Genomic DNA, 13,462 nt, shown 5'->3' with positions numbered 1-13,462 from the left:
ATCATAGAATTAAGGACCTTGCAGGCTTACAAATTGAGGACTTAACAATCGTTATCGACCGAGGGATACTCGTGCCTTGGTTGATTGACTAAGAGACTGACCGTTGGATTGCAGCAGCGTCTGTGATTATGGGAAACTAAATAAATCCTTTTACGGCTTTCATTGATTTAGAAAGTGATCTTATTGTTAAAGCGAACCAATAAGAGTTGGTCTTAAGTGCAACTAAGGGGACATCCATCCTTAGCCCTTCCTAGCAGCCCGTGAGCCGTACTCTTGTCCATATCTCATGGGTTAGGATAAGTAATAAAGGCCGCACGTCAAGAAAACTCACCGTAGGCCCACTTAGGCCCACATTTATTTCTCTTACCCTTCCAAAAACGAGGCCCATTGTTGAGAATAAAAAATAGACAGCTCACTAAAATATGAGACCTACCACCCACATGTAAATTTTCCAGGTCTATGGGTGGCCGAGATCACACAACCTGCCTGCAGTTTACTCTAAGCAAGCATCGATCATAAATTTTCTCTATCGCTTACGACAGAAGGAGAAAAATTAAGAAAAACGGATAGTTGACTTCTATGTTCTATCTGAGCGTGCTAACGGCTCGAAGTGTATATATGCCATGCCATTAATCAATACAGCAATTCGCACGATCTCTTGGACATATGTACTGATTGTGTACTGCCACTGCCCATTTGCGCCTGCATAAATAGTTCATTTGGGATACACAAACTTAGAAAATTAACCATGCAATAAGATAAGACACATGCAACTACGGTATATATATATCGGTATATATATATATGTGCATGTCCATTGCAATCATATAGCTAGCCATTGTCACTAGGGAGGATTCCTGTGCTCATGCGGACGTGATGCGCCTGAGCAAAACGATCACTAGGAGTAAACAAGTACTCTGGTAAGCGATCGATCTGCGCCTATAAAGTAATAATGGTTCTTTTGCAAGTGCATGGGTGATTACTCTGCTGGCCACTGCGCAGCACTTAGATGCCATTATTGGATAGTTTGTGAGCTTAAGTTGGCCGGTGTCATTATTAATTAGTGCATGCACCACCCTAGCCATTTGTTTTGGGAGCTCATGAGTCAGTGGAAGAGATGCATATCTTTCCACTAAAAGGTGCAGCACAAAGGAAGGTTGTAAAGGAAGAGACAAGCTCCGTTCCTTTACTTCCATGACAGCTCTAAAGACTAATGAGAGAGGCGGGAAGCTAGGTATAAGAGAGATAAGAAGATAGACACGAGGAGAGGAAGACACTGCCATTGACTCAGCTAAACTAGATAGGTCCTTTGTGAGTCATTATGAGGTGACACTATGGAGATGATACGATAGGGTCCTTACGGTAGATTTTCATGTAAATCTCTATGGCGGTACACTTGTCACTCAAAAAAAGTAGCTAAGCTAAGTCAACCCCAGCTATAGTTAATTTTGAGAACCCAACCCATCTTAAAATGCGTTAGAAATTTAAAGATATGACACAAGTAGTTAGTCCCTAGTTTGTGTATTTTGATATCGACCGAAGGTCATAAAAGTATGTTTTGGACTTTGTTGATATAATTTCCTAAACTTATTTTCCCTGACAAGGTGTGATTACTGATCACCAGCAACAGTGTGCTCTTCTCTGATGAGGATATCCAATGGTGGGCCTATGTAAGACTTTGCATTTCTTTATCATATAATGTCTTAGTATGCTAAGCACATGCAGTGATATGCACAAAAGCACGCACACACACATATATACTAACATATAAAATAAGCTGAGATTTTGAACGACTTAAAATACACGTGTATGCATACATACAAAGCGACGTTCGTATTTGATAGATAAAGATGGCCAGTTGATTAACGAAGCTTTAATACGTACTGTCTAGTTAATTGTGAAGCTTCATCTAAATGTAAAGAGAAAAAGGAATGGATACTGGTAAAAGAGATCAGAGTCAATGGCACTATGATGGCAACCCAATAAATTTCGGCGGTCTTCCCCCATTAGTGTGGATATGCCTTGGTATATCCCCTGGCAACTGGTGCAACTATCATCATGGGCTACTGCCAAAAAAGAATGGGCCTAGTGCTAGCTTTCCTGTTCCTATGCTTTAACAATAAAATAGACTGATCATATATATATATATGTATGTATGTATATATATAAGAATGCAGGAAATTCCTGGAGTCGAGGCTGCAGGCGACCTGCTGAGTCAGCAAGTGTCAGGGCGGAGACGAGACGATCGACTCCTCTAAGTTTGACCTCCAAACGAGTGGATGACCTTTGAGACCACCGTCAAGCGTTGCTTAACCATAGCCGTGTGGTCCAATCGATCGAGTCCACGCCATGGATGTAGAAGAGGCTGCGATCAAGAACCTAACCCTTACGTGTTAGGCCCACTCACATTATCAAGGCAAATATATCTATATATATATATATATATCAACAGTAGTGCACCTGCCTGTGAAGAAAGTAGCACGTGACCAACAAAGGCTTCTCGGCAACTATTCGATGGCGACACTGCTGATGGCCTACTCGTTGGTATTCATATAGATATATCATCATATATCTGGCATTAAATCACCTAAAAAAGCTCTCTAATCAATCTGCCTCACGCCTAAGTAAACCACGACTTCTTGTATCCGTAAGGCAGGCAGGCAAGCAGGCCCTTAGTGGCTCAGGCACAAGGAGAGGTCCACCAAACGAGCACCGTCCAATCTGAGAGGGTGGAAATGGGCCAGACGATTTGATTCCCTCCATAAGTGGTCCTTTTTCTAAAGGTATGCTGAGGCTGATAGCCAGACCAACGGCGACCATCGAAGGTCGTGTACCAGATTCCAACTCGCCCCGGCGTACTGTTTTTTTTTTCTTCTCTTAACGTGTCCATCGATCGCGCTTGCTGCTCGCCGCGTACGGTGGATTCCTAGTTCCTATTCCAACTCCGCATCATCTCTCTCTCTCTCTCTCTCTCTTTCTCTCTTTGTCCATCTATTATTCTGCTAGTCAAATAAGTGAGATTTCCTCATCAAGAGCAGTGCAAATGCCATACTCTATTTACATTTGATGCCAGTCTGAGTCCGTTCGGTATCAGTCAGATAAATGTCACCTCAACAATCTTCCGAGCATATGCTTATAATCGATGCATTGAAACGCATTTGAAGATATGCCTAAATAAACTCGAAAAAGCACCGCCCGCACTGAAACCGCTCCTCCCAATATCTGCTTATACTCTCTCTCGTTTGTCTGTTCTTAAGCAGTATAAGACAATGGAACCGTTGACGGAATAAGGTAAGAGATATGAGGAACTCTTCTCTTGTGATGTGTCACTGTAGTTGGCCATCCTTTTCAGTATGGAGATATGAACGTTGTTCTCAAACATCTCACTTTTGGTGGTGATTTGAGATATGTTGAAATTATAATTGTTGCAGCTATTTATTATATGTAGCTAACTGGGAATGCATGTTTGTCATATGGCCCAGGAATATTCTACAATCTACATATGGGGTGGAGTGACGAATAAGTATCACGGAGATATGGCATGTATGATGATGCTCTATTTCCCCTCACGGAACTTCTGATAGCAACTATTCTAAGTTGGCCAATTTGAAAGATTAATCTTTCTTTTACACCATCGCTATAAAGATTTTCTTTTTTTTTTCCCTCACAGAAGGATGGCCATCTTATCGTTTACGTTGAACTTAGAATGTTAGGTTGGCTACTAATGTATGAGAGAATTGACAGGTAACACCATTAAATTTATTTGTTCTTCTTTTTTCTCTAGAAGAATGTCATTATTGATTTGACAACCACAAAGAGGTGATGCTGATTTCCCTATTTGGAAAGGTTTAAAATTTGATTTCATATTAACATTCACTTTCACCTTCTAATGAAGAACATTTTCAATGGGAGAAAAAAGAAAAATTAGTGCTAACGTAGTTGCAGGTTGACTAAATTACACTCTATAGCTCATAAGTGAGCTCAAGCTTCTATTGAGAAGAAAAATAGAGGAATTTTTTAGTCCAACCTATGTGTGGATTGTGGAGGAATTTCTCACACACCCGGACTGTAGAAAATCCATAATTCAAAGTTTGTATTCTAATGCCATGAAGGCTTAATCTTAGTAATTCATTAAGTTTTTGAGTAGGAGATAAGTCTTAAATATATCCCCTAACTGACTTATAATAGAACGTATAGTTCGACAATCCTGAAATATAAATAGGGTCCGTATATAATTTGGCGCAGAGTAATCGATAACGAAAAGGAGCAGATAATGATTGGTTTACGTTGAAATTTGAGATTCTTGAGTAATGCTTTAAGGAATATTCCTATATCTAAAAGGAAGGTAAAATGAGAAGAATCAAAATAGAGTATTAGGCCAAATCTAATAGGCTGCTTAAGCTTTTCAATTAAATCGATTTCCAATGTATTTGCATAGTCTTCCTAACTATATATATATGTACACATCTGGTTAATTAATTATAGGAAGATCCTACAACTCTAATTATAGAGAATCCTCTCTAATTATTTCTACACCAAAACATTAGACAAATTATACTTTGTTTAGAATTTTCTTTTCCTTTTCACCCCCACCTTCCACTACCTCATCCTCTTATATAAGTACCACCTTCTCTTACAAACTTCCTCAAGCCTCACACTCCTCAATATTCCATTCCATCCCCTTGTTCAATTCCTAACTAGAGCAAATGGGTGGCAGCTCAAACAAAGTGGAGAGCTTCCCAGATGCCAATGATCTTGAATCAGCTACTCCAGCCATGCAACCCATGGAGATCCACAGGGTTTCCTTGCCTCAGAAGAAGACCACCTTCCAGTCTCTCAAACAGAGCCTAAGTGAGGTCTTCTTCCCTGATGACCCTTTCCACCAGTTCAAGAACCAATCTTTCTTCAGGAAGTTAGTTCTTGGTCTGCAGTACTTTTTCCCAATCTTCCACTGGGGTTCTGAGTATAATCTTCAGCTCCTCAAGTCTGATGCAATCTCTGGCCTTACCATTGCTAGCTTAGCCATCCCACAAGTACGTAAGATTACTTGCAAAATGACCACTTAGTTTCCTGACGTACACGTGACAAAACCAATGGAAATTTAGCTTCTTTTTCATGCTTGACAGGGGATTAGCTATGCAAAGCTTGCAAATTTGCCTCCCATCATTGGCCTATGTGAGTATTTATCATTGCACTTCTTCCTTAGCTATCCTAGTTTCTTATCTCATTCGATTTGGTTGGCAGATTCGAGCTTTGTGCCACCATTGATCTATTCTGTTCTTGGGAGCTCAAGGGACCTCGCAGTTGGGCCAGTTTCAATTGCATCCTTGGTGATGGGATCCATGTTAAGAGAGAGGGTCTCACCTGAGCACGAGCCTACTCTTTACATCCAACTAGCTTTCACTGCCACCTTCTTTGCTGGAGTATTCCAAGCCTCATTGGGCTTTCTCAGGTAAAATAAAACTTATCTTCCACCCAATATATTCCCTTCAAAAAATGCATAACTAATGCTTGTTTGGAATTATAGGTTAGGATTTATCGTGGATTTCTTATCGAAACCCACGCTGATCGGATTCATGGGCGGCGCCGCCGTCATAGTATCACTTCAGCAGCTCAAAGGACTACTTGGGATAGTACACTTCACTACAAAGATGGGTTTCATCCCTGTAATGCTCTCAGTTTTCAAGCACAGGACAGAGGTAATCACATATATATACAGAAATTTATATTACGAGATAGAATAAAGTTTATATTCACTGATATATGTACATATATAACTATGTGTATATGTGCAGTGGGCTTGGCAAACAATTTTGATGGGCACCTCATTCCTTGGTTTCCTACTGATAACAAGACATATAGTAAGTTCTCTACTTAATTCCTTTCTTGAAGACCATATCTTGCATTTTCCATAAAAGATATTTCCCAAAATGGGGAGCCGGGGAGGTGGTGGTGGTATGATGAACTGAAGATTAATTCTGCAGGGTACTCAGAATTGTGGTGGACCCTTATTTGCTTGCCACTAAGAGGAATTTAATTCCACTAATCTTGAATAAGAGAGGATGGGATTTTCTTTTTATATAAAAAAATATAGAGAGGATGGATTAACCACCCATTTCGTAGCCACCTGCTTATTGTCCATTATTTATGAAAAGGAATTAGAATTTTGCAAAAGAAACCCTTATATTTTTCAGATTTGGAGAACTAGGCAAAGTTGCCATTTATTTTTTCTCTATTTGATTCTTTTTTAGTTGATTTATTAGCTCATAATCCAAAAATTAATTAAGATAATTCACGAATTATCCAGAGCTCAAGAAAGCCAAAGCTCTTCTGGGTATCAGCAGCAGCTCCTCTAGCCTCCGTAATTCTCTCAACCGTCATCTCCTTTGTCTGCAAAGCTCAGAACCATGGCATCAGCGTAGTAAGTACTGAACCTCTTAATTAGCTAATTAATAGTAAATTAATTAACTCTTAAATCCTCTTCAGGTACACTTACATCTTTTTCTTATGCCTTTGTCAAATAGATTGGGCATCTACAAGAAGGGGTGAATCCTCCTTCAGTTAACATGCTCTATTTCCATGGCTCTTTCTTGGGTCTTGCTATTAAGACAGGAATAGTCACAGGCATCTTATCTCTCACTGTAAGAAAAGAATACCCTCATCGAATAAGCACACTATTCGTAAAACCACGCAGATAAAGTTACAGCATCTTCTATATCTAATTCCAGGAAGGTATTGCTGTTGGAAGAACATTTGCTTCTATAAAGAATTACCAGATTGATGGAAACAAAGAGATGATGGCCATAGGGATCATGAACATGGCTGGCTCTTGTGCTTCATGCTATGTCACTACTGGTATAGCAAATTATATGCTTCAACTGAGCGTTTTAAGACTCATTATTTTAGTGTTAATTTTATATATGATTGATGATATATATAAATATAGGATCATTTTCTCGATCGGCGGTGAACTATAACGCCGGATCGAAGACGGCAGTCTCAAACATAGTAATGGCATCTGCTGTCCTCGTTACCATGCTATTCCTCATGCCACTGTTTTATCACACACCCAACGTTATTCTCTCGGCGATAATTATTACGGCAGTTATCGGGCTCATAGATTTCCATGCTGTTATCCGGCTGTGGAAGGTGGATAAACTCGACTTCTTGGCTTGTATCAGTGCTTTCTTCGGTGTTCTATTCATCTCAGTGCAGATGGGCCTTGCAATAGCTGTAAGCTCTTCTCTTACTTTAGACTTGCTGCATAGTTCTACAAAGAAAGAATGATACAAGTCTTGTGAATATTTCTTGCAGGTTGGCATCTCCATGCTCAAAATTTTGATACATGTGACGCGTCCAAACATTGTAATCAAGGGGGTTGTTCCAGGGACACACAACTATAGAGATCTAGTACACTACAAAGAGGCCATCAGAGTCCCTCCTTTCCTCATTCTTGGAGTTGAATCACCCATATACTTTGCTAACTCGATGTACCTTCAAGAGAGGTGGGTTCAATTAATTTTAGGGTCCGAATTAGGTTTCTATTTTTATTTTATTTTTTGGTGAAGAAAAATAAATATTTTGTCTGATAATTATACAGAATCCTGAGATGGGTACGAGAAGAAGACGAGAGGGTTGCAAAAATGAACCAGAGCTCCATTAAATGCATCATCTTGGACATGAGTGGTAAGTGATACTTACCATTAAATACATAACTGACATTATATATATATATATATATATATATCTTTTTTGACCAAGTGTATATATCAAACTTTTCTGCAGCTGTGACGGCTATAGACACAAGTGGAATGGAAACACTTGCAGAGCTGAAGAAGATCCTGGATAAAAGATCTGTGGAGGTAACTAAGAAGAATTTATTCTCATTCTACTAAAATTTATCCTGCTAGAATCAAAGAGAACAGAGAATTTATAACTTTTGCTTGTTTTAATGCAGTTTGTGTTAGCAAATCCAGTTGCAAGTGTCACGGAAAAGCTATGCAAATCTGTGATTTGGGAGCAATTTGGGTCGGAGTGTGTTTATATGACCGTTGCAGAAGCCATAGCTGCGATTTCTTCTTCATATAAAGGCCAGATTTGAGCATCCTTCTGTTTATCTAATTCAAACCAAAGAAAGGTGACAGCCGAGAAGAAACAAAGTATTTCCATATTAGTGGATGTGTATTTGGTATCTAGTAATATAAACTCCAATGATGGTGTCTTAGTACGAGCTCTTCCAAGAAGAGATTTTGAAGAAACCTGATACCATAATATAAGAAGATTTTAATGAAGTTGGTCTTATAAACTTGCTTCTGTCCACTTTCTCTGTGAGATGTAGTCTGTAGATGATCCATTCTCTTTGAACATATCTAATATTTGGTCTGCGGCTCATTTTAAGCATGATTAGATCAAAATTGCAACCAAAACAAAAAGGAGATCCGTGTCATCTTCACCATTGATGCTGTCTCAAAACTTTAATATTGCTAAATTTTTCTAGAAAGAAATAAACAAAGGAGACAATGTAGAACAGTCCCTGTAATACTTGTTAATATACTCTGTCTACAAGCAAATCATGCAAGAAGCATTTGGAAGCAAAATGTTCCCGAGGAAAAAGCAGGGAAAAGTTACTCCATCTTCCAGTTGATAATTTTACATTTAAACGAAAAAAGAAGAAGAGAAAACTGTTGATCAGTACGAACTGTTGGTAGAAAGTTTATGCACTATAGCAACTCGAATCCTTATCTACATAATTTAAATGTCTTCAACTTTTCTTGGAGAACAGTCCCTTTACACAATAATTGACAGCAAAGAAACGGAAGTACTAGTAAAAGGAAGCCAATGTCCACTCTATAAAGATTGCTCAATGAAATCTAGCTAGGCTCGGCTCAAAAAAGAAGGCTCTACTCAGTAAGGATTTTCTATCTAATTGTAATGATATGGTGTTCCAAAAATATAAAGTTTTAACATAAAATTGGGAGGAAACATATTAAATATTCTTCTTCCTGATCGTTCTACTACTAAGAAACTACAGGGTCGACTCTCCCTTTCTTCTTCTGGTAGCGGTCTTTTTCACTGGAAGAGTTCCAGCTGCAACTTCTTTAGGCTTTTGATGGTGATCATTCACAGATTGCTTATTTGGAGGTTTGTTCATACTAATCTGCCTCCGCAATCGTAATATTTCACCCTTTGCTGATGCTAATTCCTCTTCAAGCTTTTTAGACCTCTTTTCAAAACTGTCTCTTTCACCCCCAAGCCTTGTGATAAGGCTTTGGGCATCCTCGATATTTTCCTGGGATTCCTTTGTTTTGTTCTTTTGTTCAGTAAGTGCCTTGAATAACATCTCCTTCTCCGCTTCAAGGTTGGCAACCATAGAATTAGTGTTCTCCAGCTCCTTGGAGAGCACCAAGGCACTCTTGTTCATCTCATCAAGTGATCTGGTAGCCTCATCTAAGTCTGCTTCAAGAGCTCTCCGGGCTTCAGAATCTCTTTGTACTTGTTTTGCCAAAACCTCAAGCTCTCTGTTCAAAGTAGCAACTATCTTTCGTTCTTCCTTCAACTCACGCGATGTAGATTCAAGCTTCTTATAGATCTCTAGCAGTTCCTTTTTCAGTTTATCATGATCTTCGGCAACTGTTTTCAATTGATTGAAGGACACTTCAAGTTCCTCTTCTCTCCTCTTTATTACCTCCTTATTTGAGACTAGCTCATCAGAAAGAGCTATTTTAGTAGCCATTGCCTCGTCCAAGTTATTAGTCAGAAGTCTTTTCTCTTCAATAAATTCATCCTGAATATTTGAAACCTTGGACATCAGTTCCTCATATGATCTTTTTGTCTCATCAAGTTCCTTGAACAGATTAGCTACCTCGAGCCTTGAAGCTCCTAATGACTTTTCAGTGGATTTAAGTTCATCTTTCAATTTCTTTACAATGGCTACTTCTCTTTCTAGCTTATTTTCGGCATCATCCTTCTCTTTCTTTAACTCCGCAATCATTGCTCGGTCAGTGGTAGCTTCACTTAATGCTAGGGCAAGTTTTTCTCCAAGTTGATGGAGTTGGCCATCTTTGTTCAATAGAAGTTCAGAATCAAGATTTGCCCTTGTTTCAGAAGAGGACTTCAAATCATCATACTCTTTCATGAGATCCTGAACTTTTTTCTCAGCGACAATTTTAGCTGCATGTAGTGACTGAAGTTCTTCATTCAAGGAATCAATTGAAAATATCTTGTTATTCAGTTCTTCTCTGGTTCTAAGAACCTCCTCCTTGAGTTGTTCTATTGTGGAATTTGCACTCTCAAAGTCGTCCCTAGTCTGGTCCAAGATAGATCTCAAGCTCCTATAATCTTCCTCCTTACCAGCAAGTGATAGTTTTAGTTCGTTAATATTCTTCTCCTTGTCACTTATCTCCAGGCCAAGTAAGCATACTTTATCCTGTAAGACATCTGCTGTGTCCATTTTTTCTTTGAGTTTGGCTTCAAGCATCCTTTTCTCTTCCCCAGCTTGTGTAATACTACCCTTAAGCTGACTTATTTCTGATTTAAGCTCCTCAACTAGTTTTTTCTCACTCTGTAGTTCTTCACGTAAAGCTGTTAGAGTCCTCTTCATGGAAGACAATTGATTTAACAGAATAGCTTCCTCCTCCTTGAATTTTCTCGCTTGCTTCATTTGTTCTTCTTGCTCACTTGATAGGCTTCTCTCATAGTTTTCCTTCAATAAAGAGATTGTTGCTTCCTTCTCAGTTAGCGCGGTCTCCATCTGCATTCAGTGTTTTGTTAGATAGACATAGCTGCCAAGAAATGTAAGCACTAATGGAAACTTCTGCAAGCATGGCGTTACAATAAAGGACGGTTGCAAATGACTTCAACCTACTTATAAATTGTCTACTTGCTACTACTATGCACAAATTAGGATGAGGCAATCTGCAAACTCATATCCTGGCAGCGCATTAACTATTTATTGCAGAGAAAATGAAGAAAGTTTGATCCAGACAGGCTCCACTAAAATTAGTCAGTTTCTTATCCTCAAAATCCAAAAGTTATTAGAATGTTTGTTATCTCAAAATCTCCCTGCATTGATCATCCCCTCCAATTTACGCATCTGCACATTCCTTAAATTTTCTTCATCTACAAAAGAACTCAATGCAATGTAGGAAAACAGTCCAACAACACAGAAAGGGCAGGCAAAATTACTCAGATAGAGTAGGAAAGAACAAATACAGTAAACAAAAGACATGATCTAGGTTTATGAACATTCACCAACTTCATGGATATAACAATGAATCAACCTTGCGCTGAAGGCATCATAAAATTTTTAATTAACATGCCAAATATTTTTTCAAGATATTTCTTTCCAACACACATCTTGAAAGCCAAAGGAATTGAAGATTTGTTTCCCAAATTCAATCACAAACAAGGGACAGGCTTCACATGAAAGATATAAAATCAGTTCTATCTACCTTCTCGATGGAACTCCATGGTCATGGAGCTCACGGCCTTCATTGGTTCCTCAAGCTACAATACCCAAGGAAAATTGATGAAATTTATTATTTAAGGGTTTGTTTTCATGTCCCAGGAACAAATAAGGCCAAGAACAAAATTAGGCTCAGTACCACAACAAGGATATTGGTAATGATAACATGTTCCTCATTCATTTCATGAACGAGCATGGAAAAAACAAAGGTCATCAAATAGCACAAGGACAGCATACAACAATTATCAATTCACCATTTTTTCTTTAAATAAAGGCCGGGCAATGTATTGATTTGTACTGAAATAATTCTTGTTTACTAGATTACTTATTCATTTATGCTAAATAATTAGAAACTGTTATGGGAAATAAAAGATCAAGAAAAGTATGGATATTTTCCTAAAAATAATATCTTATGGCTTATAGTATACATAGGTATCTAAAATTTCCCAGACTTTAATATATCTTTTTGGAGCCCATACTGGAATCTTGATTTAGCAGTTTCTATCAAATTTGGCCTTCATTATATGTTACTTATAATGTGCCAACAGGGAAGCTTTGGACTATACACCAAAATATTTCATTTACAGATAACACCTGGTTTAGATGTCCTATGTTGGAGAAAAAGGCACGTGTACGCATGTCTCTACTTACTTAGTAACAGCTCCAACAAATAAGAACTTCAAAACATACATCTGTCCATTTTGAATATCAAGCTCTCCGGGTATATTTAATGATGCATAATTTAATTATCAGAAAATTCCAACCAACTCTAACTAATGATAACCATATAAGTTAAGAAAATTTCTAATACAGGTTTGCAGATTGTTTACAGATGCGATGCTTGACTCCATAGCTGCCTTTTCCTTTTGAGATGTGGCATATAGTGCACCAAGAACACCTGATCCAACTATTCCAAGCGCATTCAGGACAGATAAAAATGAACCCCCGGGTACATCTTGCTGCAGGCAAGCTATATATATATCAGATGATTTGAAAGAAGGACTAAATCTTTTATCATAAATACTTTTCTCATTTTAGAATTCAAAGATAGAGCAAAGGATTAAACCACCTCAGACTTGTTAGGTTCTTCCAATGAGATTTCCTGGTCTGGCTGTTTAAGACCTTGCACTTCTTTATCTGACATCACAACAATATAGACAAGTAGTATTCAGCAAATAGACCAAAGCAAGAAGGGTAATCACCAAGGAGATCCATTGATACCATTTAAAGGTAACAGTAATTCCTCTGGTTGGAAGCCCAACCTTGTTGCTACAGGGGGTTGTGTTTTACAAGTCTTGATGATATATCCTAAATTATTGGCCTCGGCGGCCTGGCATGGAAGTCAAATTTTGCGCCAAATTACTCTATCATGAAACATTCAAGTCCCAAAGTTCTCTAATTAAACCCTCGGCAAGAACAACTAAAAGGAAAGTTATCATGGCGATTAATTCTGACACTATCCACATCAAATTAACACCTAAAATATCAAACATAACAAAGGACCAATTACCTCATCACTAATATGCCAAAAAAAGAAGGAAAAGAGAACCTTGCACGAGATCTTCCAAAGCTACTGCTTTAAGCTGCAAGAGGGGCAAAACCGAGATACCAACAAGGAGAAAAGCTCTCCTTTGCGAGGGACCGCCGAGATTACCGTTGCCGCTGCCACTCGATCCCATGGCAAACACCTTCTTCTTGCTAGCTTTCCTGTGAGGCCACAGCAAGAGAGGAGACGAAGAGCCATTGGGAGAGAAGGGTATGGAGACTGGTGATTGCAAGAAACTGGAACAACCCATTGAGAACCCCATCCACGAGATTTAGCCTCTTAACTTGGCAACCTTGAAGAAGCTCAAGAGTGCTCTCTTCCTTCCATTCAATTCCTCTCTCTCTCTCTCTTAGCTTTTCTTGAGGAAGAGCGGCATCCACTTCCTCTGAACAACGAAAGAACGCGAGGGGCTCATCCAACCTAAAATTATTATTTTACCCTTGTGGTCGGTC

General features: G+C 38.7%; 2 protein-coding genes across 5 annotated transcripts; one reads left to right on the top strand and one right to left on the bottom strand.

The window, feature by feature from the left end:
* Positions 1–4,663: 4,663 nt before the first annotated feature.
* LOC140768704 (probable sulfate transporter 3.4) lies at positions 4,664–8,312 on the top strand. Its single transcript, XM_073109080.1, has 13 exons — positions 4,664–5,033; positions 5,127–5,175; positions 5,245–5,452; positions 5,528–5,699; positions 5,796–5,861; positions 6,308–6,421; positions 6,525–6,641; positions 6,729–6,855; positions 6,947–7,233; positions 7,315–7,505; positions 7,601–7,686; positions 7,786–7,862; positions 7,958–8,312. The coding sequence occupies exons 1-13, from the start codon at positions 4,707–4,709 to the stop codon at positions 8,099–8,101; spliced, it is 1,965 nt and encodes a 654-aa protein (XP_072965181.1). The 5' UTR covers positions 4,664–4,706; the 3' UTR covers positions 8,102–8,312.
* Positions 8,313–8,901: 589 nt separating this feature from the next.
* Positions 8,902–13,400, bottom strand: LOC140768226 (MAR-binding filament-like protein 1-1). Of its 4 annotated transcripts, none has more exons than XM_073108415.1 (4): positions 13,014–13,400; positions 12,534–12,601; positions 12,295–12,423; positions 8,902–10,750 (listed from the first exon to the last, which is right to left on the bottom strand). In XM_073108415.1, exons 1-4 carry the CDS (start codon positions 13,270–13,272, stop codon positions 9,026–9,028), a joined length of 2,181 nt encoding a protein of 726 aa, XP_072964516.1. In that variant the 5' UTR covers positions 13,273–13,400; the 3' UTR covers positions 8,902–9,025. The 4 variants fall into 4 exon arrangements, with proteins under 4 accessions (XP_072964516.1, XP_072964518.1, XP_072964517.1 ...); XM_073108417.1 differs by having other exon boundaries at positions 12,295–12,434; positions 12,975–13,157; XM_073108416.1 differs by having other exon boundaries at positions 12,975–13,157.
* Positions 13,401–13,462: the final 62 nt, after the last annotated feature.

Source organism: Typha angustifolia, chromosome 10, assembly GCF_048772165.1.
Source record: "Typha angustifolia cultivar Huaian chromosome 10, ASM4877216v1, whole genome shotgun sequence".
NCBI lineage: Eukaryota > Viridiplantae > Streptophyta > Magnoliopsida > Poales > Typhaceae > Typha > Typha angustifolia.
This window is presented reverse-complemented; position numbering and strand designations above follow the sequence as displayed.

What these genes read in the sequence shown, in the direction of transcription:
- LOC140768704 (XM_073109080.1), top strand. Translation starts at nt 4,707, where the DNA reads ATGGGTGGCAGCTCAAACAAAGTGGAGAGCTTCCCAGATGCCAATGAT. An exon ending in TTTTCAAGCACAGGACAGAG is followed by an intron (nt 5,700 to 5,795) that starts GTAATCACATAT and finishes GTATATGTGCAG; the next exon opens with TGGGCTTGGCAAACAATTTT. An exon ending in AGATGGGCCTTGCAATAGCT is followed by an intron (nt 7,234 to 7,314) that starts GTAAGCTCTTCT and finishes TATTTCTTGCAG; the next exon opens with GTTGGCATCTCCATGCTCAA.
- LOC140768226 (XM_073108415.1), bottom strand. Translation starts at nt 13,272, where the DNA reads ATGGGGTTCTCAATGGGTTGTTCCAGTTTCTTGCAATCACCAGTCTCC. An exon ending in AAGAACCTAACAAGTCTGAG is followed by an intron (nt 12,424 to 12,533) that starts GTGGTTTAATCC and finishes GCTTGCCTGCAG; the next exon opens with CAAGATGTACCCGGGGGTTC. An exon ending in TGGAGTCAAGCATCGCATCT is followed by an intron (nt 10,751 to 12,294) that starts GTAAACAATCTG and finishes CACTGAATGCAG; the next exon opens with ATGGAGACCGCGCTAACTGA.